This window comes from Hyperolius riggenbachi, chromosome 1, assembly GCF_040937935.1.
Source record: "Hyperolius riggenbachi isolate aHypRig1 chromosome 1, aHypRig1.pri, whole genome shotgun sequence".
NCBI classification, from domain to species: domain Eukaryota; kingdom Metazoa; phylum Chordata; class Amphibia; order Anura; family Hyperoliidae; genus Hyperolius; species Hyperolius riggenbachi.
The window spans coordinates 255,360,008-255,383,006 of record NC_090646.1 but is presented as its reverse complement, the minus strand read 5'-3'; the positions used below and the strand labels follow the sequence as shown (position 1 = coordinate 255,383,006).

The following is a 22,999-nucleotide window of genomic DNA, read 5'->3' as shown; positions in this document are numbered from 1 at the left end:
GCAGCGTCTTTTTTGCTAGGCGACAATCACGTCGTATCTACGTAGGAGAGCACCGATTGGCTCGCGGTGCCGCCCTCCTTATTCTAGCTGGTGACGTGGGCGGCTGTTTAGCCGCCTACGTCACCTATAGTGTCCGCCGAGACACGCTGAGACGGCGTTTTGTTTACACGCGGGGAACCTATCAGGCACGCCATCGGCGGGTGATGGGAGTCCCTGTGACGTCCGGTGGATCCAGGAGGTCGGCATTGGCTGAGCTAAGAGGGGCATTACAGGTGGGTGGCTCCACAGCTCTGCAACCTATCATAGCAGCCATGTAGTAGTTCCCCATCAGGTCCATCAGGTCCATCAGCTAGGGACTCTCATGATTTGGGCATACAGATTTGAATTCTATTGGCTGCTGTTAACCATGTATGATATATAAGGATGTTTACATGTATTCAGTGTGAATTTGATTTTCAGCAAGCTTGACAAAGAGGTGTGCAACCTTGAAACGTTGCTTTATCTGCTGGAATTCTTTATGCAATAAAAAGAGCAGAAGATTAATGGATGGTGCCGGCTTTCTTATTATTATCTTGTGTGTGTGTCCAGTGAAATATGGCAAAATTGTGCCAAAAAGTGTTAATATTTTGTGTGCCCACCATCATTTTTCAGCACTGCCTTAAAGGACACATCATGGTCATGAAATTACCAATAAAAAGTACCTTGTTCTCTTCTGCCTGTTCCACTGACTCAAACTGCATTAAAAGTATTTTTCTTACTCCCTCCGGTCGGGAGTAAATTGATCCTTTACTGGCCCATGACCCCGGAAGTAGTTCAGTGCACTAAGTTCCTTTAACACTTCCTGTTTTGCGGCATGCAGGCACAGTCTCTCTCTGTCTTTTGGACATGCGCAATGTACGCGTCATGTCAGCCTTCTCTTTTCATCAGTTCTTTTCCTCTGATAGCCCTAATAGGCTAGAGGGAGGGCAGACATGACATCACCATTTCTCAGAGGTATCATTGCACATGCTCTGCCCACGCTACGCCATACTACAGCGCCTGCGTTCCACAGAGGAGAGGAAGATTTACTGCGCCTTCATGGGTTCGCAGGTGTTCGGAGGACCCGACCTCCTCCAGAAACAGCCTAACATGGCCTTTCAGGGACAAACTAATCGCACTGCTCAGAAGTGCGATTAATGAAGTATTGATTAAGGTAAGACTGCCTTAAAAAAAATGTTTGGTTAATGACCTTTTTAGAGGTCCCTTCCAAATATGCTATCCCCAAACACCCCTTCTTATATTATGGTCAATTGCTGTCATATGTCCAAGATGAGGGGGGAAAAACTTCAATGATATTCTAATTGAACAAACTTGATCAATTGCTATTCCCTCAGACAGATAATCTGTCACTGTCTTTAATAAAATCCATCTTACAACAAATTCGTATATTTCTACTAAAGCCTTAAAGAGAACCTGTAACACCTGTCACCTCGGGAGGGGGAAGCCTCAGGGTCCCAGTGAGGCTTCCCCCACTCCTGTAGCTGCAGGCAGTCCAGCGCTGGCTCCCCCGAAAAGTCCCGGAATCCTCCCTTTACAAGCCTGACAAGCGCTGACTTATTTACCTCTCCTGGCTCCAGCAGGGGGCTCTTTTGCGGCTCTAGTCTCCGCACGGAGATAGGCGAAAATAGCCGATCTCCATCGGGTCTGCTCTGCTGCACAGGTGCAGGAGACATGTGCCTGCGCAGTAGAGCGGCCCGACGGAGATCGGCTATTTTCACCTATCTCCGTGCGGAGAGCCAAGACTGCGCCTGCACTGGAGCCAGGGAGGTAAATATTTACATCGCCGCCGTTCCGGGAAAACCGAGGAGGCTGGGGAAGCCTCAATAGGATCCGGAGGCTTCCCCCACCTGAGGTGAGTACCCCCCAGGGGAGGTTTTTTTTTCATTACAGGTTTTGTTTAAATAACTTAACACGCAGTCGAGGGACATTCCTGGGGAGGATGTAGGAAAAAAAATGATTGAAGGCTACTGTATATCCCATAAACTAATTTCAGGAGAAAGTTGGAGAGAATCTCAACTTAACCTCATTCACAGAGCTAAATACTGTATGCATTTAACATAAAATACAAAAATCTCCCTCATCACTATTCTCCAGTATGCCCCAAATGTACCCTCCCAGATGCAGACTTGTTCCACTGTTTATGGTCTTGTTCCATAATTTTAGCCTGTTGGGGTAAAGTCGCCCGCTACAGTGATTCAGTTTGTAAAATCAAACCGGAAATGAATCCATTATTGATGCTATTCCATTATACTCCACCAAATACATCCTCCTTGGGGACCTCCTCAGCGGCTGGTGTCACTATATTCAAACTAGCTCAGTTAATAATAATGTCCGCCCGTGAGGTGATTTTTAATAAATGGATTTATCCAAGTGCTCCTTACGGAGTGGGATGTCAAGGAAGAACTAATTAAACCCTTCAGACTAGACAGGCTGGAAGCATTAACATACAAGGATTAAAAAAAACAAAAAGGTTCTTCAAAACCTGGAAACAATTTATCCTGAGGTCTTTCTCCAAAAGAGAAATAGTTGAAATAGTGACCCCTTTCAAAGATACAAAGTGGTATTTAACAGAACAATTGACGGGTACGTTAGGCAAATTAGAGGTGACATAAAAGTTTAGCTTTCATTTAGTTAAGTATACCAGAGATGACAGGGGAGGGGGTAGGATGGGGAGGGTAAGGGGTTTAAACGGTTTTGTTTATGGATGTCCTCCTTTATTCGTCAGTGTGATGCATTGTATAATTAAGATGTTATTAATATCCATCTTGTCATACATCCGCTGTGTTGAAATGGAGATGATCATCTACTTATATCGTAGCACAATTTTTGATCTTTTATTGATGTATTTGTTATGTAAAACAAGGCAAACAAAATTTCCTTGGCCCTTTGCTTTAACTGCCTTCGTCATAGCGTTCACTAGAGCTTCACAGGTTGTCAGTGGAACCCTCTTCCACTCCTCCATAATAAAGCTGTTGGATGGTAGAGACCTTGGGCTTCTCCACCTTCCGTTTAAAGGACATCCCACAGATTCTCAATAGGGTTTAGGCCTGTATATTTACACTTCAACATTATACTATGCTTTGATTGCCTCTTACCAGCCTGGCTTATCTGGGGATTTTTTTTTTTTAAGACATATAATTCCTCTAATAAACTATGTAATGCTCCCATAGATAAAATATGTGCTTTCTTTTCAATTACATGTTTAGCATGTTGGCAATCAGCTCCTTTCTAATTTCATTACTATAGTTTTTACTGACTTGGAGGAGCTTGGCGATACCTTTGAAACAAGTCATCAAATGATTAATAAAAGTTTGTATTATTTTCAACCTTTTGGTATGTTTCCAGTATTGAAGTAAATTATTACCTTTAAACTGTTTTCAAGCATGTTATCTTTATTATTATACTGGTGGCCGGCACAGCATGCACTTTGGTGTCTAGTACACCTGTAGTTTACTCCTATCCGACTATATGATTTTTTGCCATACTTATTAATATGATCATCATTTATATTATTATGGGATTGTATGGCCCCAGCAAAGTTCTTTGCTTTTATGTGTTTTTATCGAATGTTATTTAATAAAATGGAATTATGATTAATCATTTTTATAGTCTGGTGCCAATCATTGGCCTTCTTTTCTGGTTTTTGATATGTGATTACAGGCCTATTATTATTATTATTTAGTATTTATATAGCATCGACATCTTCCGCAGTGCTGTACAGAGTATTTTGTCTTGTCACTTAAAGAGGAACTCCAGTGAGAATTATGTAGTAAAAAAAAGTGCTTCATTTTTTACCATAATTATGTATAAATGATTTAGTCCGTGTTTGCTCATTGTAAAATCTTTCCTCTCCCCGATTTACATTCTGACATTTATTACATGGTGACATTTTTACTGTGGGCAGGTTATGTAGCTGCTCCTAGCTGTTTTGGCTGTTACAGACAGCTGTAAACAGCTAATTCCTGTCTGTGAACATTGTTACATTGTGGCAGTTTGCCCAGAGTACCGCGGTACTCAGAGCTACTTGTGGGAGGAGTTTCAGCACAAAATCAGTCATACAGCGCTCCCTGATGGTCTGTTTATGAAAAGCATTATATTTCTCATGTAAAAGGGGGTATCAGCTACTGATTGGGATAAAGTTCAATTCTAGGTTGGAGTTTCTCTTTAACTGTCCCTCAGAGGGGCTCACAATCTAATCCCTACCATAGTCAAATGTCTGCGTATGTACTGTGCAGTGTATGTATCGTAGTCTAGGGCCAATTTGGGGTAAGTCACAAACACTGGTCCACATGACAGCCCAGGGGCCCCAGGTCTCTCTCACTCACTGGGGCCCCCGAACCACCATGCGACACCTAAAGGGAAGTGCGGGCAAGCCCTGGACCTCTCACCTCCAGGGAACTCACTCCACCACCTCTAAACTGAATGCCAACTGCAACAAACACAATTGCTAACTTCCAGCCAAAGCAATATCCTGCCTCTATCCGGCCAGCAGACGCCAGTCAGCCAATCAGGTGCTCTGTCATACACCCTTTGCCTGCTGTACCATACCTAGCAGGAATTAAATTGATTAGCATTCAGGTGGGAGGCTTCGGTTGGACGCAATCGTGAATTGCGTCGTTTACAGGGACGCCCCGTGTAGGCACATCTCCCACACGGTCCCCTCCCTAACCACTCACCTGTCAACCGCATCCTAGAAGCTTCAAAAAATAAATTTAAAATCACAAACACTGGTCCACATGACAGCCCAGGGGCCCCAGGTCTCTCTCACTCACTGGGGCCCCCGAACCACCATGCGACACCTAGAGGGAAGTGCGGGCAAGCCCTGGACCTCTCACCTCCAGGGAACTCACTCCACCACCTCTAAACTGAATGCCAACTGCAACAAACACAATTGTTAACTTCCAGCCCCAGTGAGTGAGAGAGACCTGGGGCCCCTGGGCTGTCATGTGGACCAGTGTTTGTGATTTTAAATTTATTTTTTGAAGCTTCTAGGATGCGGTTGACAGGTGAGTGGTTAGGGAGGGGACCGTGTGGGAGATGTGCCTACACGGGGCGTCCCTGTAAACGACGCAATTCACGATTGCGTCCAACCGAAGCCTCCCACCTGAATGCTAATCTATGTAATTCCTGCTAGGTATGGTACAGCAGGCAAAGGGTGTATGACAGTGCACCTGATTGGCTGACTGGCGTCTGCTGGCCGGATAGAGGCAGGATATTGCTTTGGCTGGAAGTTAGCAATCGTGTTTGTTGCAGTTGGCATTCAGTTTAGAGGTGGTGGAGTGAGTTCCCTGGAGGTGAGAGGTACAGGGCTTGCCCTCGCTTCCCTCTAGGTGTCGCATGGTGGTTCGGGGGCCCCAGTGAGTGAGAGAGACCTGGGGCCCCTGGGCTGTCATGTGGACCAGTGTTTGTGATTTTAAATTTATTTTTTGAAGCTTCTAGGATGCGGTTGACAGGTGAGTGGTTAGGGAGGGGACCGTGTGGGAGATGTGCCTACACGGGGCGTCCCTGTAAACGACGCACCTCACGATTGCGTCCAACCGAAGCCTCCCACCTGAATGCTAATCTATGTAATTCCTACTAGGTATGGTACAGCAGGCAAAGGGTGTATGACAGTGCACCTGATTGGCTGACTGGCCTCTGCTGGCCGGACAGAGGCAGGATATTGCTTTGGCTGAAGGTTAGCAATTGTGTTTGTTGCAATTTGGGGGGAAGCCAATTAACTTCTTTGTATGTTCTTGGGATGTGGGAGGAAACCAGAGTGCCCGGAGGAAACCCACACAGACATGGGGAGAACATAAAAACTCTGTGCAGATAGTGCCCTGGCTTGGATTCAAACTGGGGATCCAGTGCTGCAAGGCAAGAGTGCTACCCACTGTACCACCGTTCTGCCGATGCTGCTCATTCTGTATTGTGCTTGACATGATATAAACTGCTGCTTTATACTATTACTTTGATGGTGCTTGGATGTTCCAAAGGCTTCCCTAACAGTGGTGTAGCTAAGAAGCCATGGGCCCCAGTGCAAGTTTAGCATTGGGGCCCCCCAAGCATGCTATAGATAATTGATACGACACACCAAACCAATCAAGGACAACCACAGTGTCAGAAGTGCAAGAAGGGGATGGGGAATAGTATGTTAAAGATCACTACTATTCAAAGCATCTATAGAAGTGAATATTATCAGCACAGGACCAACAGAGAGCTAATACTGTGGTTGAGGGTGGGCCCCGCGGGGCCCCTCTAGCCCAAGGGCCCCGATGCGGTCGCTACCTCTGCACCCCCTATTGCTACACCACTGTTGCTTAATCCTCCTTGACCCCACTGCTGCTGTCTGGGACTCTCTTCTTTTTTGTGGCCACAACCCCATCCCCGTATGAGCAGGGCTGCCCTGTGCCTGCATGAGTACAGTCTGTGCAGGCCCAGTAGAATTAAGCCACTTGTGCATGGAGGAAAAAGACGTGCATAAGTGGCTACATTAGATGGAAGTGCAGCAACGAGAAATATATTCAGAAAATGTGTGGAATGTATTAAGAGGGATGGAGTGCTGGATGGGTAGGATCTAAGACAATTGGAAAGCCTCTGGACTATCCAGAGGCTTCTCTCTACTAAAGTATCTGTTATTTTTTTTATTTTTTATTTTTTTTGTACAAATGACTTCTGATGCAGTTCTTTGTCATTCTTGTTTTGAAAAATAGTATGTATTCAGATAAAGAGCATAATAATGCCAGAAACAGGAATACGTTCATTTTCCTTATACAATGGAGACTGACTAGTTGCCCTGGTCTAAAAATCTTACGTAATAAAATGTTGAAGATGCTGCGTCCTCTGCTTGTATTCATGTCTGTTGTGCACATGCGTGGCAACACGCAGGTATGTAAACTATGCATGCATGTGTAGTTTACGTATCTGTAAACGTAGATCTGCCCATGCACAATACGGTCACACTGTATGTCTGTTTGGGCCACACAAACTTATGGACACACTACACAGCAACAGTGACTGTGTAACAAGTGGAAGGAGGTCCATGTCCGGTGCCATGGAAGAAAGACTGTTCATTCAAATGTTTCTGCACAACTGTTTGGGTGAGTTGAGTTGGAACAGTTACACCAAATACCAATCACTATGTCAGTAAACTATCTTCATCTATTGCGAGTGACGTGTGAGCTTATTCAATGTATGCTGCCAAAGCTTGGCCTCCTCAGTTTTACAGAGCTCCTAAAAGGAAAGCTCTAACAACAGCAGTCCTAACTACAGTCCAAAATCTTCCTTTGATCCCGACTGAGTATACATTTCTATTTTAAAGTAAACTCACCCAGAAATGAGCCAGAATGTTCACTTCAAATATCTTCTCAATCTGATGATCTTCTAGGGATAGCAAATCAGCTGGGAAAATGACTCCAGCATTATTCACCAGAATGGTGACTTCTCCCACTTCTTGCTTCACCTGGATAAGAAAGAACAACAATCACATGTTTCTGCTCCTTACATCTTCACCATGCAGGTATGTTATGACATCCTATAAGTGATGTGATCGACTGATCGTAGCCAAATTTGTGCAATTTTTTGTACAGCCGCGATCGTGGCTAGCAGGCTGTTTTCCGCTGAAAGGGGAAAGAAATCCCCTTTGTTTACGTTTGTACAGCACTGCTATCTCCTGCAGCGCCGTACGGCAGACACTTGGCTGTCCCCCGGATTGGCTGGGGAATGAAGCCCTCTCATAGGCATCAGCCTATGAGAGGTGGGAATGAGTGCCGATCGCTTTCCTATGGCGATTTAGAATGGCACAAGGGGGAGGGAGGGAGGGAAAAGCCTCCCTTTTGTTAAGATAGAAAAAAAACAACAAAGATCACAGCAGCGATTAGAGACCTCCGACAGAGTGTAAAAGGAGGCAAGAAGGACAATAAAAGGATGCAAGATCAAGTTGTGTGCTAAGTTGTAGGGCTGTGCAGCAACCTGACTAAGCTGCACAGCCCTGTATTGTGAAAAATGGTCTGGTCACTAGGGGTGTGTAAGCATGTGGTCCTGAAGTGGTTAAAGTAAACCTGTGACTCTTTAACCTCTTGCCGACCGCGTCACACCGATGGGCGTGGCTGCGGCAGCAGCCCCAGGACCGCCTAACGCCGATTGGCGTAAAGTCCTGGGGCTCTGTTTTGCAGGAGATCGCGCGCAGACTGCGCGCGCATTTCCTGCTTGGGGGGCAGAGCTCCGCCCCGCCTTCAGTCTCCGAGCGGCTATTGCAGCTCAGGAGACTGTTAGACGGCGTGATCGCCGTCTATTTACACGGTGCAGCGCTGCGATCAGCAGCAGCACTGCCCTGGGGACAGCCGTGTGACACGACTGTCCCCCTGGGGGACAAGAGAGCGATCGGCTCTCATAGGGTGAAGCCTATGAGAGCTGATCGCTATGATTGGCTGGCTGGGGGGAGGGAGGGTATTTAAAGAAACAGGGTTTTTTTGAAGAAAAAAAAGGCAACACTAATATTTATTAAAAAAAAATAAACATGGGAGGAGCGACCAGACCCCACCAACAGAGAGCTCTGTTGGTGGGGAGAAAAGGGAAGGCAGGGGAATCACTTGTGTGCTATGTTGTGCGGCCCTGCAGCTTGGCCTTAAAGCTGCAGTGGCCAATTTTACTAAAAATGGCCTGGTCACTAGGGGAGTTTAGCCCTGCAGTCCTCAAGAGGTTAAGAGGTAACAATCAGATACTTACCTCGGGAGGGGGAAGCCTCTGGATCCTAAAGTGGCTTCCCTCGTCCTCTTTCACAGCCCCGTCCCTATGCTGAGACCCCCCGAAGAGGCACTAGCTCCATCCCTCAGAACAGCCAAGCTTAATCGAGTCCATGCTACAGTGCAGGTGCAAATCAGATCTGGCCTGGATTTTTCAAAAGAAGTTGTTAGAATTTAAGTAGGCCTCAGTTATTTGGACTGCGTTAGTCAAAAAGGCTTGAGGAGCAGACCTGCCCTTTAAGGGGATTTTCTCTTAGAGAGAAAATTTGCAGTTCTGTCAGCAGAACTAGAACATACCAAGAAGCTGTTCTATGGACAAGGCCACAGGTCTCCCTGACCTGGGCATGTACCACCACTAGAACAATAAACATCAACCATGTTTTGTAAATATCCACATTCCTGTATGTATGTCAAATGCCTCATTGAATATTAATCGAGTAGGTGTGTATGATGACACCATGAGTGGGTCCACCAATAGTCTGATCTAGGGGATGGCGAAGATGATGTCATATTTAACTCTTTCCTAGTCGGTATTAAACCCTGAGTGAGCGATGGGAGCTCACTCTGCTCCTTACTTTCACACTAGCTCGCAATGCTGACTGGGACCTCTAAGTATGTTCATTCCTTTCTGTAATCTGATATAATGTATGCTGTACATAGGTAGTCTAGTGTAACGTAGGTTAGAAAAAAGGTACCTGATTGACTTCAGCAGGAAGTTTAATCAAGAAGCTTGTAACGCAACATGAAGATTGGCGTGGCTAGGATAGGATGAACTGTATATATCTGTATTTCTGTTTCCTGAATAAATAACGTGAATATTGAAGAAGCCTGAGAAAGTCTATCTCCTGCTTGCTGTGTTGAGAGTCAAGTTATCTCACAGTCCGTGAGACGCAACTATAAGAAGTTGCTGGTGCCGGAAAATGGTGATTAAAACAGGATCTAACAATGGTGCTGAAACCCTTCGCTGCCTAGCAAAACAGACAGACGGGGCCAGGGGCCGAAGTTTTCAAGATATTCCACAGCAAAACAAGCGGAATAGAGGCGGACGGTAAAGCTTATCAAGCGGATAAGCTGGTGTGGGGAGTGTGCGGGAGCCAAGCACACGGCTGCAATTCGAGGATATCAGCGGCGAAACTCTTGGATGTTACACTGTGACTGCATGTGCACTGCAGGTCACAGCCAAAATTGGATCGGGAGGAACCCTCTGACGGCCAGCTGGCAACTTTGCTGCGGGAGGTCGATCCGCTGTGGAGGAAGGCGGGAGGCCCCCCCCCCCCAGAAGTTCCGGGGTCCTATTAGTTTCGCGGGAAAACAGTTGCGGAAAGCTGAGGAATTGCGAAGAGTCCGCAGATCAGGCATGTATGATTTACGTTGTTATATTGCATTATCTTCATGGTACAAGGAAAGGATAATGTGTTCTGTGTTTTGTGTTAATTGCAGTCTGGAGTCTGCGTATTTCTTTAGCTTCGGTGTAAAGCGTATATAGGACGGGATTGAATGTTCCTGTGGTGTATGTGACAGCTTACAGGGGTGGTTATATCCACATTTGCACATTTGTCACGGGAATGTTTGTTTCGCGGGTCACAAGTTGACTGGGTTTTTTTTCCTCCTTTGCGTTCTGTTAGTAGGCTGTATACAAGTTTTTTTCTCTTTTCTTTCTCTCTCTCTGTTTTTTTGTTTTTTTCCTCCCCTTCTCTACAGAGACTGGGAAGGATGCCAGATGTGTGGGGGGGGGGGGGGGGGGGTCACCCGCGGCAGAGAGAAGCCAGCTGTGTTTCATTCTGTTGGTAGTGGATGAGGGGGAGAGGGAAGAGAGACAGTTGTAAGCCGTGCAGTTTAGATGTATGTTTTTTTCTTCGGGGAGCTGGGGAGACAGGAAGGCATAGCCCATGGCTCTGGGTGGCTGTGACAGTAAGTTTGTAGCTACAGCTGAGATAATGGGTGAGTTGTTTTTTTTGTTTGCCTTTCCTCGGTGCATTTCCAGTCAGTGCTGCTAAAATGTTTCTAAATGTCTGTATATGTGTAATGTTGTGTGGTCAGCTTCGTCTGCTAAATGTTCGTCTCAGAAGAAGTTTCTAGCTGGGATGGTAACTGTTAAAGTGGTTTAGAGTTCACAGCACGCTCTAGTGGGTCTGAGCTATGTATGTGTTAATCAGATAGTTCTGAAGAGAGAGAGCTTTCGATGTCCCTGGGTGATACTACGATGTATAGTATGTTGAATTGCAGCTGGGACAAGGTTTGTTTCTCCGGTTTTCAAGAGAGTGTAGGTAGCGGAATGCTGGTTTTCTGCAATATGTGTTGATGCTATATGTTATTATGCATAAAATGTTTGTTCTGTTTGAGTTTGTTTTTTCTCCTAATGTTTATAGGATTAAGAGGTTGCTATGGGAGCAGCCATCTTAGCTGGCAGTCCAGGACTCAAAATGGCGGCATAGGGGAGGGCCCGCCCCCAAGAGTCATGGCTCCCACACATCATGGCAGGGGGGGAGGAGGGGCTGGGGGATCCACGTCACGTCAGGCTGTGCTCGCGGCTCCGGGCAGAGCAGCAGAAAGGAAGGGGGGTAGAAATAATGAGACATTCTACTGAGTATCTCGGATCCCGTATATTTCCCCATAGCCTGAGTCCAGGGATAGGAATGCCAGGATACGTGCACCAAGCAGTCGCTGTGAGACTAGCATGGTCACGGATAGGAAATGTTTCCCAGCTAGGTGCAGGGAGACAAGGAACAGCGCAGATCAGGAAAGGGTCTGTACTGAGTTGCTTATGGGATTATTCCTTTAAGTGAGGCACCTTTATGGGTGATGCAGCATGAGTTCCCAATAGAGAAAAGGGGGGACAGTGCAGCAAGTAGGTGCCGGAGTTGGAAAAAAGGGAGTTGACCAATCCAGGTGTCCGTCGCCGCTGCTGCAGAGCGTTTTTGTCGTGGACAGGTCCAGAGTTTGATTAAGAGGTCTATGCTGGGCTGGTGCTGTTTTTTTGTGCATTTTTTTCCGTCCACTGATTGGTCAAATGTGTTTTTTTTCCAGCTCCTATCAAGTGTAGCACAAAGAACAAGAACTGACAGCAGTTCATGGGGCAATTTTACAAATGAAAGAATTGCCATTTACAGAGTGACAGTTTCCAGTGTATCAGGACAGGTTTGCCATACGACTACCTACCAAGTGGGCATTCAGGGATCTGCATACAGGCATTTGATGCTGGAATGCTTAGCCCTGCACCCTACACCCTGTGTAGTTTAAGTGCAAAGTGCTCCTTCCTACAGGGAGGCAGCCATTTTTTCTTTTTTTTTTGTAGTCTGAGGGTAGTGGCACGGCAAACATTGGTCAGAGGGTACAACACACAGAACTTCTAGCAGAGCTGGTATCGCAATGAGGTTCTAGAAAAGTAAATGCGATAATGAGTAAGAGCATTGCAGGCTCACCTGCAAAGCAGCAACAGGTGTGGCATCCGTAATCTGTGCATGCGACGGCCGCGCATGGACAGATAGGGGGGGATGTGGAAGGGGCCTGCAAGGAGGTGAGAGCTTCCAAAGGTGAAGTCCGCGGGAGCATATTTTACACAGGTAAGTACTGCGGATAGTACTTAGGTAGGGGAGAGAGGTTTAACTCCAATCTACCAAAAAAAGTAAACAGAGTTCATGAGAACCATAAAGCAACGAGATCAATTACGGCATATATTGATCAAGTTAAAGTGTACAGAGTACAAGCCGCAGGGCGAATCCCAAATCATTAATAAGAATTGATTTGTTTGTATTTCGATTTCAGGAGTTTGGCAATATGGACTCGAGACAGCTGCAGTGCTGGCAGCAAAGATGGAGATGTCAGTCGGATAAGCGAAAGGTTCCAGATGCCAATCTGAGGTTGGAGAACAGCGAGATTCCTGAAATTGGAAAGAGACTAAAACACGAGATTCCTGAAATTGGAAAAAGACTAAAACACGAGATCCCTGAGATCGGAAAACGACTAAAAAAACTGACTGAGCAAAGCATAGTGCAAATTGCTAATGTTTTTCTTTCCCAAGGTGGTGCTTTTATAATGAAGAGCACCGTGCTAATGGTGATCCTAGGTTGCCATTTCGTCCTAGGAGAACAAAGAGAGGACATTCTCATGAATAATAAGGGGTTAATGAGAATACAAGGCCCAAACATGTTAATGTTGGGTGACAAAGGTACTGATCCTTTCACACCTCCATCCGCTTGGCACAGATGGACTAAGCAGGGATGGAGGAAAAGAGCACTTGTGCCAGGAGAAAACAAATTTCAGGGCACAAGGTGGGTGAAAGGTCTGAAGGGTCAGGTGTGCGGGCAGTGGGAATTGAATGGCAGTGTAAATCTGCTATTGAATGCCACACTCCCAGAATCGATGCACCGATCCAAAGTTTGGTTAAAAGGTACATGGGTACATGCAATAGGTGGAGTGTGTGATTCAAGGGTACCTTGTTTTGGTTATGCAGAGTGAGATGGTTCCAAATTGGAGAGGAACGAGCAGGAGGCGTCAATTCTCCGGCCGGAGAGATGCAGGGGACAACATCACACTCTGGAACTACCAACAGAGAGTGCCTCTGAAACAACTATACACACGTAAAGGCTGGAAAGCCGAGGGGTGGTGGTTCTCGAAACAAGAAGTAAAAATCGAGATCGAGCCACATTTCCAGGTGACAAAGAGGGTGGGGAGAGCGGTCCCGGGGGAGGGAAAGCCAACACAGGGAACCCCATCCACACTACACGGGTCACAACAGGGGACGATATTACACAGTCCATATGCAGCCGCTTATCCTCATGCTAGTTGGGTAAGTGAAGAGGTACTCTTAATTGAAAGATTGCAGAGTACCGTCTTCCCGACCTCAGGTACATATTGTGCCTCAGGACATAAGGGGGGAAGAGGTCCAATCAGGACAGTTGAGGACATATTTTGTCAGGAAGATCCTGTACAACTGAGATTGGACAAGGGGAGGTATATCGATTTTTCTGGAGAAGGATCTTTTGCATGGAAGCTTCAAGATGTTTGGGTGAACAAATGGAAACGGTGCAACATTCCTTTAGGCACCGCCACTTCCTTAGTTCCCACCTCAACACATGTCTTACACCATGACCTGAGAGGTCAAACTTTTGGTGCTAGACGGGGAGGTGAAACGAGTAGAGTTGTCCTCATGCGGGCAATTCTCCCAGAGGTACCTGTGTTTGCCGGGGCAAGTCAAATTTAGTGAAGAAGCCTGCGGGCTCAATAACACAGAAGGCGAGGCTACCATTCAAAAGATCCACCCTGAAGCCAAATCGATAGTTCCGGTGGTTGAAGGAAAGGTTTGTTTTTTTAGCATCATGTCTAAGGACACATTCAAGGTACATTTTCATAATTGTTCCGATAAGGGGGATCGGTCAAGGGGAACATATTGGGTGAGCGGAAATCCCATATGGATCCAGTCATCCAGGTTTGATGACGTTATTTCTCAAATTGTTAAGAGAACTCTAAAGTTCAAAGTTTCACGGGAAGTTCCCATCCTGAAAGAGAACACGACATGGGACAAAGGGGAACAGGGTTTGATTCAAGACGACCACACTTTGATACAACGGTTAAACAAACAGTACACTAAGTTAGAGGTAAGATTTCACCATGATCCAGGCGATCTTAACGAGGTAGAACACAAAAATAAGCAGGTGAGTTCCAGTCTGACCTGGTGGAAAAGGTTTCCGGTGATGTTCCAGGGACACTCGGACTGGGCCTCTGCAGTTCAAAAGTTCTTCCTACACCCACTGGTCGTCTGGATGGGGATGACAACTTTAGGCATCGTTATCCAGGTGAGGTTGTGTGTCAAATTACGCAAAACAAATTAACCTGGTCAAGAGATTGGTGCCTCATAAACAATCTCATGAACCAATATTTTTAAATTAAGGGATATACAGGGTTACGGGTATAGGTTCAGTAGTACCGGTGATGGAGCTGATTGTATAAAGGCGCTCTTTTAGAAGGCACCTGGCACTGCTCCATTGAGTAACAAACAAACGAGTTTCCCTTTTCTGTGGTCATGCAAGTTTGTGAGTGATACGCAAGTGACGCAAATGCTGAGCATGTGGTATAGAGGGACTTAGAAGTAGGGCCTCCCCAGAGAGCCTGGTTACAGGAAGACCAAGAGGTCTTGCTCTCTCTCTTCCACGGATAACCGCCGAGAGCAGAGAAGTTGTGTGAGCACGAACATCGAAAAGTGAAACATAAAGAAAAGAAACCAGGTACTGGTGGGTTCAGAAGCTGGGATCTGCGGGTCAAGCCTTTTTAGGGGGGATTGTTAGAATTTAAGCAGGCCTCAGTTATTTGGAATGAGTTAGTCAAAAAGGCTTGAGGAGCAGACCTGCCCTTTAAGGGGATTTTCTCTAGAGAGAAAATCTGCAGTTCTGTCAGCAGAACTAGAACATACCAAGAAGCTGTTCTATGGACAAGGCCACAGGTCTCCCTGACCTGGGCATGTACCGCCAGTAGAACAATAAACATCAACCATGTTTTGTAAATATCCACATTCCTGTATGTATGTCAAATGCCTCATTGAATATTAATCGAGTAGGTGTGTATGATGACACCATGAGTGGGTCCACCAATAGTCTGATCTAGGGGATGGCGAAGATGATGTCATATTTAACTCTTTCCTAGTCGGTATTAAACCCTGAGTGAGCGATGGGAGCTCACTCTGCTCCTTACTTCCACACTAGCTCGCAATGCTGACTGGGACCTCTAAGTATGTTCATTCCTTTCTGTAATCTGATATAATGTATGCTGTACATAGGTAGTCTAGTGTAACGTAGGTTAGAAAGAAGGTACCTGATTGACTTCAGCAGGAAGTTTAATCAAGAAGCTTGTAACGCAACATGAAGATTGGCGTGGCTAGGATAGGATGAACTGTATATATCTGTATTTCTGTTTCCTGAATAAATAACGTGAATATTGAAGAAGCCTGAGAAAGTCTATCTCCTGCTTGCTGTGTTGAGAGTCAAGTTATCTCACAGTCCGTGAGACGCAACTATAAGAAGTTGCTGGTGCCGGAAAAAGGTGATTAGAACAGGATCTAACAGAAGTGCGCCTGCGCAAGCTGGCGACAAGAGTCGACAACCTCTGTTTCAGGATTCCTAGCTCTGAAACAGGGCTGTGGAGGATGACAAGGGAACCTTCTTTAGGAATCCAATGGCTTTACCCTCCTGAGGTAAGAACTCCCTAGGCGCACTTTTTCGCTACAGTTACACTTTAAATTTATCACTGGTGGCGGCATCTTTACTGCTGGCAATGTTTGTTTATTGTGTGTTCTGAAGTGAACAGAAACAATAATTGGGCCCATATGCAATTCATTTTTTCTCCTGAGTTTTCTCCTAGGGGATAATTTTCAACTTCTTTTTCAAATAAGTTTTCAGTACTTTGCAGTTGAAAAAGTATTAAAAATTAGATGAAAAGTACTATCAAAATTATTTTGAGTATTTTCTCCCGTGCTGATTGTTTAAAAACCATTTTATTTACAAGGTGTGATAATATCACACTGTATAAAATTTGGAGATCCCATCTACGTTGCTGGAGGAATTACGTTGCTGTTTAGTCGCATCTCTTTAGTGATGCAATTAAATAGCAACGTAGATTCTAAATGAAAGTTTCAGGTGTATGGAAAACATATAGGGCCAGATTTATCAAAGCATTACCAACAGTTTTTTTCTTCTTAAACTGTTCTAACCAGCAGAGGAACTGTTCTGAATGATAATAAGAAACTTCTCAAATCCTACATAATAGTAACAATTTAGTGTGGATTTCTAGAGCTGCACTACAGTTAAGAAAAGTGCAAATCCATCCCTAAACTGCTGCATATTAAGAAGTGCCTAATAGCAGTTCTACAGATAGTGCAGCAGTGCAGGCTAGGCATGATTTGTGAAGTGCTCCTCCCCCCTGCTGCCAGGTGTCCTGTGAAGCTGTTCTGTGCTTAACCCTTCCAGTGCTAGGCATTGATGGAATACAGCAGATGTATTGGTCACCTCAGCAACAGCAATTTCCCTCACACACTGCACTGCCTGAGAGACCTTCCTAACTCTTCCTATTCCTAACAGTTTAAGAAGGAATCTGCACTATTTAGTGATTTCTTATGTTGCCCATACATGGTACAATGTTTTCTTTTTTTTCGATTAGATCATTTTGTTTGATTATTCCGTTAGATCAAATATAAAGATTTTTCTAAGATGTTCGATCGGATTTTTATTGAAAAAATAAATTGACTCTTTTTTTTTGATAGAAAAAGAGATTCTTTTAAACTTTTATTCAATTTGATCGGTTTGGTCGAATAAACGGGAAAATTTACCATTTTTATTGTACCGTGTATGGGCACCTAGGATATCTGAAACCATTTCTAAAACCCTACTAATATTTTGTCTGAGTCACGCTTGGATAGTGTTTTCAGTGCAGATGTTAAAAGCATTGGTTCTCGCATTATCTGGCTAAGCTACTGCAATGTAGAGTTGGCCCAAACCTCTGATTTTCAGTTCGCGAACCGGGTTCGCGAACTTCCGCAAAAAGTTCGGTTCACGTGAACTTCTGCGAACCGCAATAGACTTCAATGGGGAGGGGAAACTTTGAAAACTAGAAAAAATTATGCTGGCCACAAAAGTGATGGAAAATATGTTTTAAGGGGTCTAACACCTGGAAGGGGGCATGACGGAGTGGGATACATGCCAAAAGTCCCGGGGAAAAATCTGGATGTGACGCAAAGCAGCGTTTTAAGGGCAGAAATCACATTGAATGCTAAATTGCAGGCCTAAAGTGCTTTAAAACATCTTGCATGTGTATACATCAATCAGAGAGTGTAATTAGAGTACTGCTTCACACTGACACACCAAACTCACTGTGTAACGCACCACAAACAGCTGTTTGCGTAGTGGCGGCCATGCTGGACTGGTGCACACCATGGCCAAAGAGCTCTTCCTCACTCAGTGATGTCAGGAAATGTCTGACTGCCTTATCAACTTTCGATGGTTCTTTCCCTACCATTGTTAAAGCTTACATCTATTTTTGTAAATACTTGGTCTGCTTGCTGTTCAGTACCTGCATCGAGAATCTGTTATGGAGGGAAAGTCTGCCATTGCGAGTGACCACGGGTAATGGCCTGGGAATCCTGGTTCGATTCCGGCCAGGAGTGGGAGCCTAAGTAAATGGCTACCACCACTGCACATCCAAGGAAGGCAGCAGGCATGGCATGCAAGTCCCGAGGTAATGACCAAAAATAACAATACAGGAGGGCTTTCGAGGCCCTGCTGTATATGTGAAATGAATCAACTTTAAATCCTTTAACGAGAATCTGTTATGGAGGGCAAGTTGATGGTGCCTTCACTGCGACTCACCAGGTTGGTCACCTCCTCAAGGAGGAGAGAATCTGTTATGGAGGACAAGTCTACCATTGTGAGTGACCACGGCGGGTAATGGCCGGAGAATCAGGGTTCTATTTCGGTCCGGAGTGGGAGCCTAAGAAGCGGCTACCACCACACATCCAAGGAAGGCAGCAGGCATGGCATGCACGTCCCGGGGTAGTGACCAAAAATAAGAATGCAGGAGGACTTTCGAGGCTCTGCTGTATATGTGAAATTAATCAACAGGTAGGTAGGTATATGCAGTACTAGGAATTACAATGTGCACCTGTCACACAGACAGGTAGTGGACAGGCACATTGACACTAATTGCGCTCACTTAGGTAGGTGGGTGCACTGTGAACAACAGTTAGGTAGGTATATGCAGTAATGGGTATTACAATGTGCACCTGTCACACAGACAGGTAGTGGACAGGCACAGTGACACTAAGTGTGCTCACTTAGGTAGGTGGGTGCACTGTGAACAACAGGTAGGTAGGTATATGCAGTAATGGGTATTACAATGTGCACTTGTCACACAGACAGGTAGTGGACAGGCACAGTGACACTAAGTGCGCTCACTTAGGTAGGTGGGTGCACTGTGAACAACAGGTAGGTAGGTATATGCAGTAATGGGTATTACAATGTGCACCTGTCACACAGGTAGTGTCACTGAATGTGCTGGGCCTGGCAGTGGCACACACACAGTATGAATTAGCAAGGCTGTCTATGCAACACAAGTGTCAGTGGGACAAACAGAAAAAAAAATAGATCACAAGAATAAGATTAGCTCTTAAAAGAGCTGTTGTGGGGTGCTATTTTAGCAATAAGAATCAGCCAGAAGCAAGCTAAGAAGCCTACAAGAGCCTAACTAATCTTTCCCTATGAGAGTCTGCCAGCAGCTGTCCCTTCTCTCACTACTGCAGGCACATGAGTAAGTGTAATGGCTGGCGGTGCCTGCCTCTTATAAGGGGGGAGTGGCTCCAGGAGTGAGTGTAGCCTGATTGGCTACAATATTCCTGCTGACTGTGATGTAGAGGGTCAAAGTTGACCCTAATGGTGCACTATGGGGGGAACCGAATTTCCGGAAAAGTTCCCGGTTCGCCGCGATCGCGAACCACGGAAGTTTGCCGGGAACTGTTCGCGGGCGAACCGTTCGGGCCATCTATTGCAATGTTTCAACAATCATTTTTGTCCAGAGTCACATGCAAATAGAGAACCTGGTAGAGTTGGACCTCTGTACAAATTATTTTCCAGTATGTCCCAAATATTCTCAATGTGGTTAAGGTCTGGAATCCATGTTGGCCAATCTGTGTGTGAAAATGATGTCTAATGCTGCCTGAACCACAATTTAAGCCTGACAAATCCTGCCATTGTAATTTTGGAATATGACTGTACCATCAGGGAAGACGAAATTCACTGATGGAATTACCTGGTCATTCAGTATATTCAGGTAGTCAGCTGACCTAATTCTTTGGTCACATAATGGTCAATGCAGTAATTTTACTGTGGGAGGCTCCTATGTTTTTGCTTTGTTAAATCCAGAACAGGCAGTGTATATTTATCTGATATGCTGGCTACAATGAAGTACGCTCTACAATAAGGCTAGTTTCACACTTGTCTGCTGTCTTGCACATCCTGTAAAAATACAGTAGAATTATAATGCAACAGAGGGAAAAGTCGCATAATGCTTTACATGTGAGATGCATACAGAAAAGCATACAGTGCATAACAAGCAGGATTCACAGTAACTGTAACATGCACATTGTCAAGTATTGTGCCTGTTACCGTTACAATATAATTGCATTGCACTTGCCATGTGATTATATTCAATGCACTGCAACGTGTCAGTGTGAAAGTTGCCCAGCATCTGCATTACGTATATATACTCTTATAGTAGTTTTTCATTCATTTGAATCTGCCATTTGTGTATACGCAAGAAAGATCTATACAACCCCCTGTGGTGCCTGCAGTGTTTGCAGTTGAATCAGGTGCCCTGGAGTGTTTTTCCAAGAGGCCCAATTTTTCTTCACCATTTTTGTGATTGCTAATTTTATTCACCACTCAGTCGATCCTTTGCTGCTCCATAGTTGTCTGGTATGCAGGCGCCACCGCTAGCGGCAGTCTCAAACTTCAAAGAGTGATCAACGCTGCCGAGAGGATCATCAGGTCACCCCTGCAGCTGCTGGACCTCCTGCACTCCTACAGACTGAGGTCCAGGGTAAACAGGAAATTGAATGACCCCTCCCACCCTAGCAGTCGCTAATTCAACCGTCTCCGTTCAGGCTGTCAGTTCATTACCATCCCCTCCAAAACCACCAGGCACAGGAACTCCTTCTGAACTCTAGCCCCCACCTAGGTCTAAAATGTATGTATTCTTTATGCCTAAGAAGCACTACTATCAATGCCGCTTGTACCAGAAATAATTCTGTTGTTCTCTGTGAATAAAGTTGATTCTGATCTGATTAAGGATTTTTTGCATCTTGTCTTCCAGCAGCAAGATTATAGCTTATCATGTAATCAGAAGGAATGCAACAGGTCTAAATTATTCTGATATAGGAGTTCAAAGGTCTCGTGGCTAAAGGTCTGCTTTATCTGTTAAACTTTATGCAGCAAAAGACATTAACATTTCTGTTTCATTAGTTATTGATTTTTCCCAGCAGGTTAAAATCTGTTGCACTAAACTTGTATCAACACTTGCGGTAACAGACTTGAGCATAAAGGTGAGAAAGTGACCCCATAGAGGAGCCAGTGGTGGCTGGGTGGTGTAATGGTTAAGGGCTCTGCCTCTGACACAGGAGACCAGGGTTTCGAATCTTGGCTCTGCCTGTTCAGTAAGCCAACACCTATTCAGTAGGAGACCTTTGGCAAGTCTTCCTAACACTGCTACTGCCTATAGAGCGCGCCCTAGTGGCTGCAGCTCTGGCACTTTGAGTCCGCCAGGAGAAAAGTGCAATATAAATGTTATTTGTCTTGTCCTTTTAGCCGATCCTCTTGGCTTTTTGCCAGTGCATTAGATCCTAAGGTTGGTGGTATGTTTTAAATGGGAATAAAGATGGCATTTTCCTGTTAATATACAGTAGGTTTCCAGCCAAAGTGGCCACCTGCAAGGAAATCAATCCTTGCCTGTATTACTTACGTTCCCACCACTGCACAATCCCCAATGGATTAATGGGGAGCTGAAGCTGATAGTTACAAAAGTGGCATCTTGTTGCTGTATTTGTGTGTTGACACATCATAGCTCTTTGCATAGAGACTGTGGAGTGGAAAAATCAATATATCCTGAACAGCCCCGTTTATATGGGCGTGCAAATAGTGCAATCGCCTGGGGCGCCGCATTAAGTGGCAGGAGGGGGGGCGCAGCGGTGGGGGGAGCGGGCATAGCAGTTACAACTCACCTGCCATGATCCCTGCATGCACACAGCCTCTCCTCCTCTCCCAGGCGTCCACCACCTTAGTAACAGTGACTCTCTGTGATGACGTGACCGCATGTCATCTGGGGGCATCTACCAATCTAACCTATACTCAGAGCACCTACCTATCTAACCTATATTCGGGGCACCTACCTATCTAATCTATACTCAGGGCACCTACCTATCTAACCTATACTTGGGGCTCCTACCTATCTAACCTATACTCGAAGCACCTACCAATCTAACCTACTTGGGGCACCTACCTATCTAACCTATACTCGAGGGCACCTACCTATCTAACCTATACTGGGGGCACCTATCTATCTAACCTATACAGGTGGCAACTATATGGGCTACCCTATACTGGAGGCACCTACCTAGCTAAACTACACTGGAGGAAACTATGCCTGGCTACCTATACTGGGGGGGGGGGGGGGGACCTATAGCTGGCTATTGACTCACTATACTGGGGGCAACTAGACTTGGTTAACCTATACTGTGTAATTTTTACACCATTGCCCTGGGTACAATTTTGCCTAGAAACTGCCCTGCTCCTGAAAACAGCATCAGTTACACAAAGAAAATATGGAATTGTCTTTGTGAGGGGCTTTGGTGTTTCTGAGGTCAAATACATTTTATTAATTAAGAATCAGTACACTAGAGCTAACAATAACTTCACCTTTACTGCAGCTGTCTTAATTTCCTCACGTTTGCTGCAGTCCACCACATACGTGTAAACTTTGGCTCCAAGCTTCCTGCATTCTGCAGCAGTCTCCTCAACTCCCTTCTGTAAAATGCATAAGAAACATTACTTATTAGAGTCACGAAAAATACTACAAACAAAATAAAAGTTAAATCCTCATTAAAGTTAATGCTATATACTCTAAATGCAGCAGAGGTCGGAAGCAGTGAAAAATGGCAAACAGCGCCAATGTGATAAAAATGGCGCCCCATCCACTCACATTATCAAACGATATTTAACGTTTTAAACGTTAAAAAATGGCACACCTTGTGAACGTAATTTATCATTTTAAATCCTGCTTTTTTTTGTCCTGCCTGAATGTTATTTATCGTTTTAAGCACTGCTTAGCTGCCGTTTGAAAATATGTCTGCCCACCTGTCACGGAACAGCCGTGAGAAGCGCAGGCGAATCGGGAAGATTTGCGCAGTCGGTTTTCTGATCGCTTCTTGCAGTTAGACTGCGGTTAGACTGTGGTTAGACTGCACAGTCATTCCAGCAATCAGAATTACATTTTTTTCTTTTCATGAAGTATGTTTGTTGACCAGTGAAGTTAATGTTTGTGTAATTAACTTGTTCAAAAGAAGTTCCATCAGGGACCACTGACACCTAGGTGTGAAAGCTTCCCAGCAGTAAACCCACATGGCAAAGTGTTGTTGGCTTCCTGTAAGGACAGAATAAACCCAGCAGGAGATCAGACTTTTTGACTCCGCTTGGGGCAGAGGGAAA

The 22,999-nt window shown here is 45.2% G+C and overlaps 1 protein-coding gene across 1 annotated transcript in view; it reads right to left on the bottom strand.

The window, feature by feature from the left end:
• The window catches only part of LOC137547585 (17-beta-hydroxysteroid dehydrogenase 13-like), a 63,609-nt gene that overhangs the window by 25,731 nt on the left and 14,879 nt on the right, over positions 1-22,999 (bottom strand). Inside the window, exons 2-3 of the mRNA XM_068271104.1 lie at positions 22,211-22,318; positions 7,349-7,480 (exon numbers count right to left, since the gene is read on the bottom strand). Of these exons, the coding sequence (XP_068127205.1) occupies positions 7,349-7,480; positions 22,211-22,318 (240 nt within the window). The remainder of the gene's footprint in view (positions 1-7,348; positions 7,481-22,210; positions 22,319-22,999) is intronic.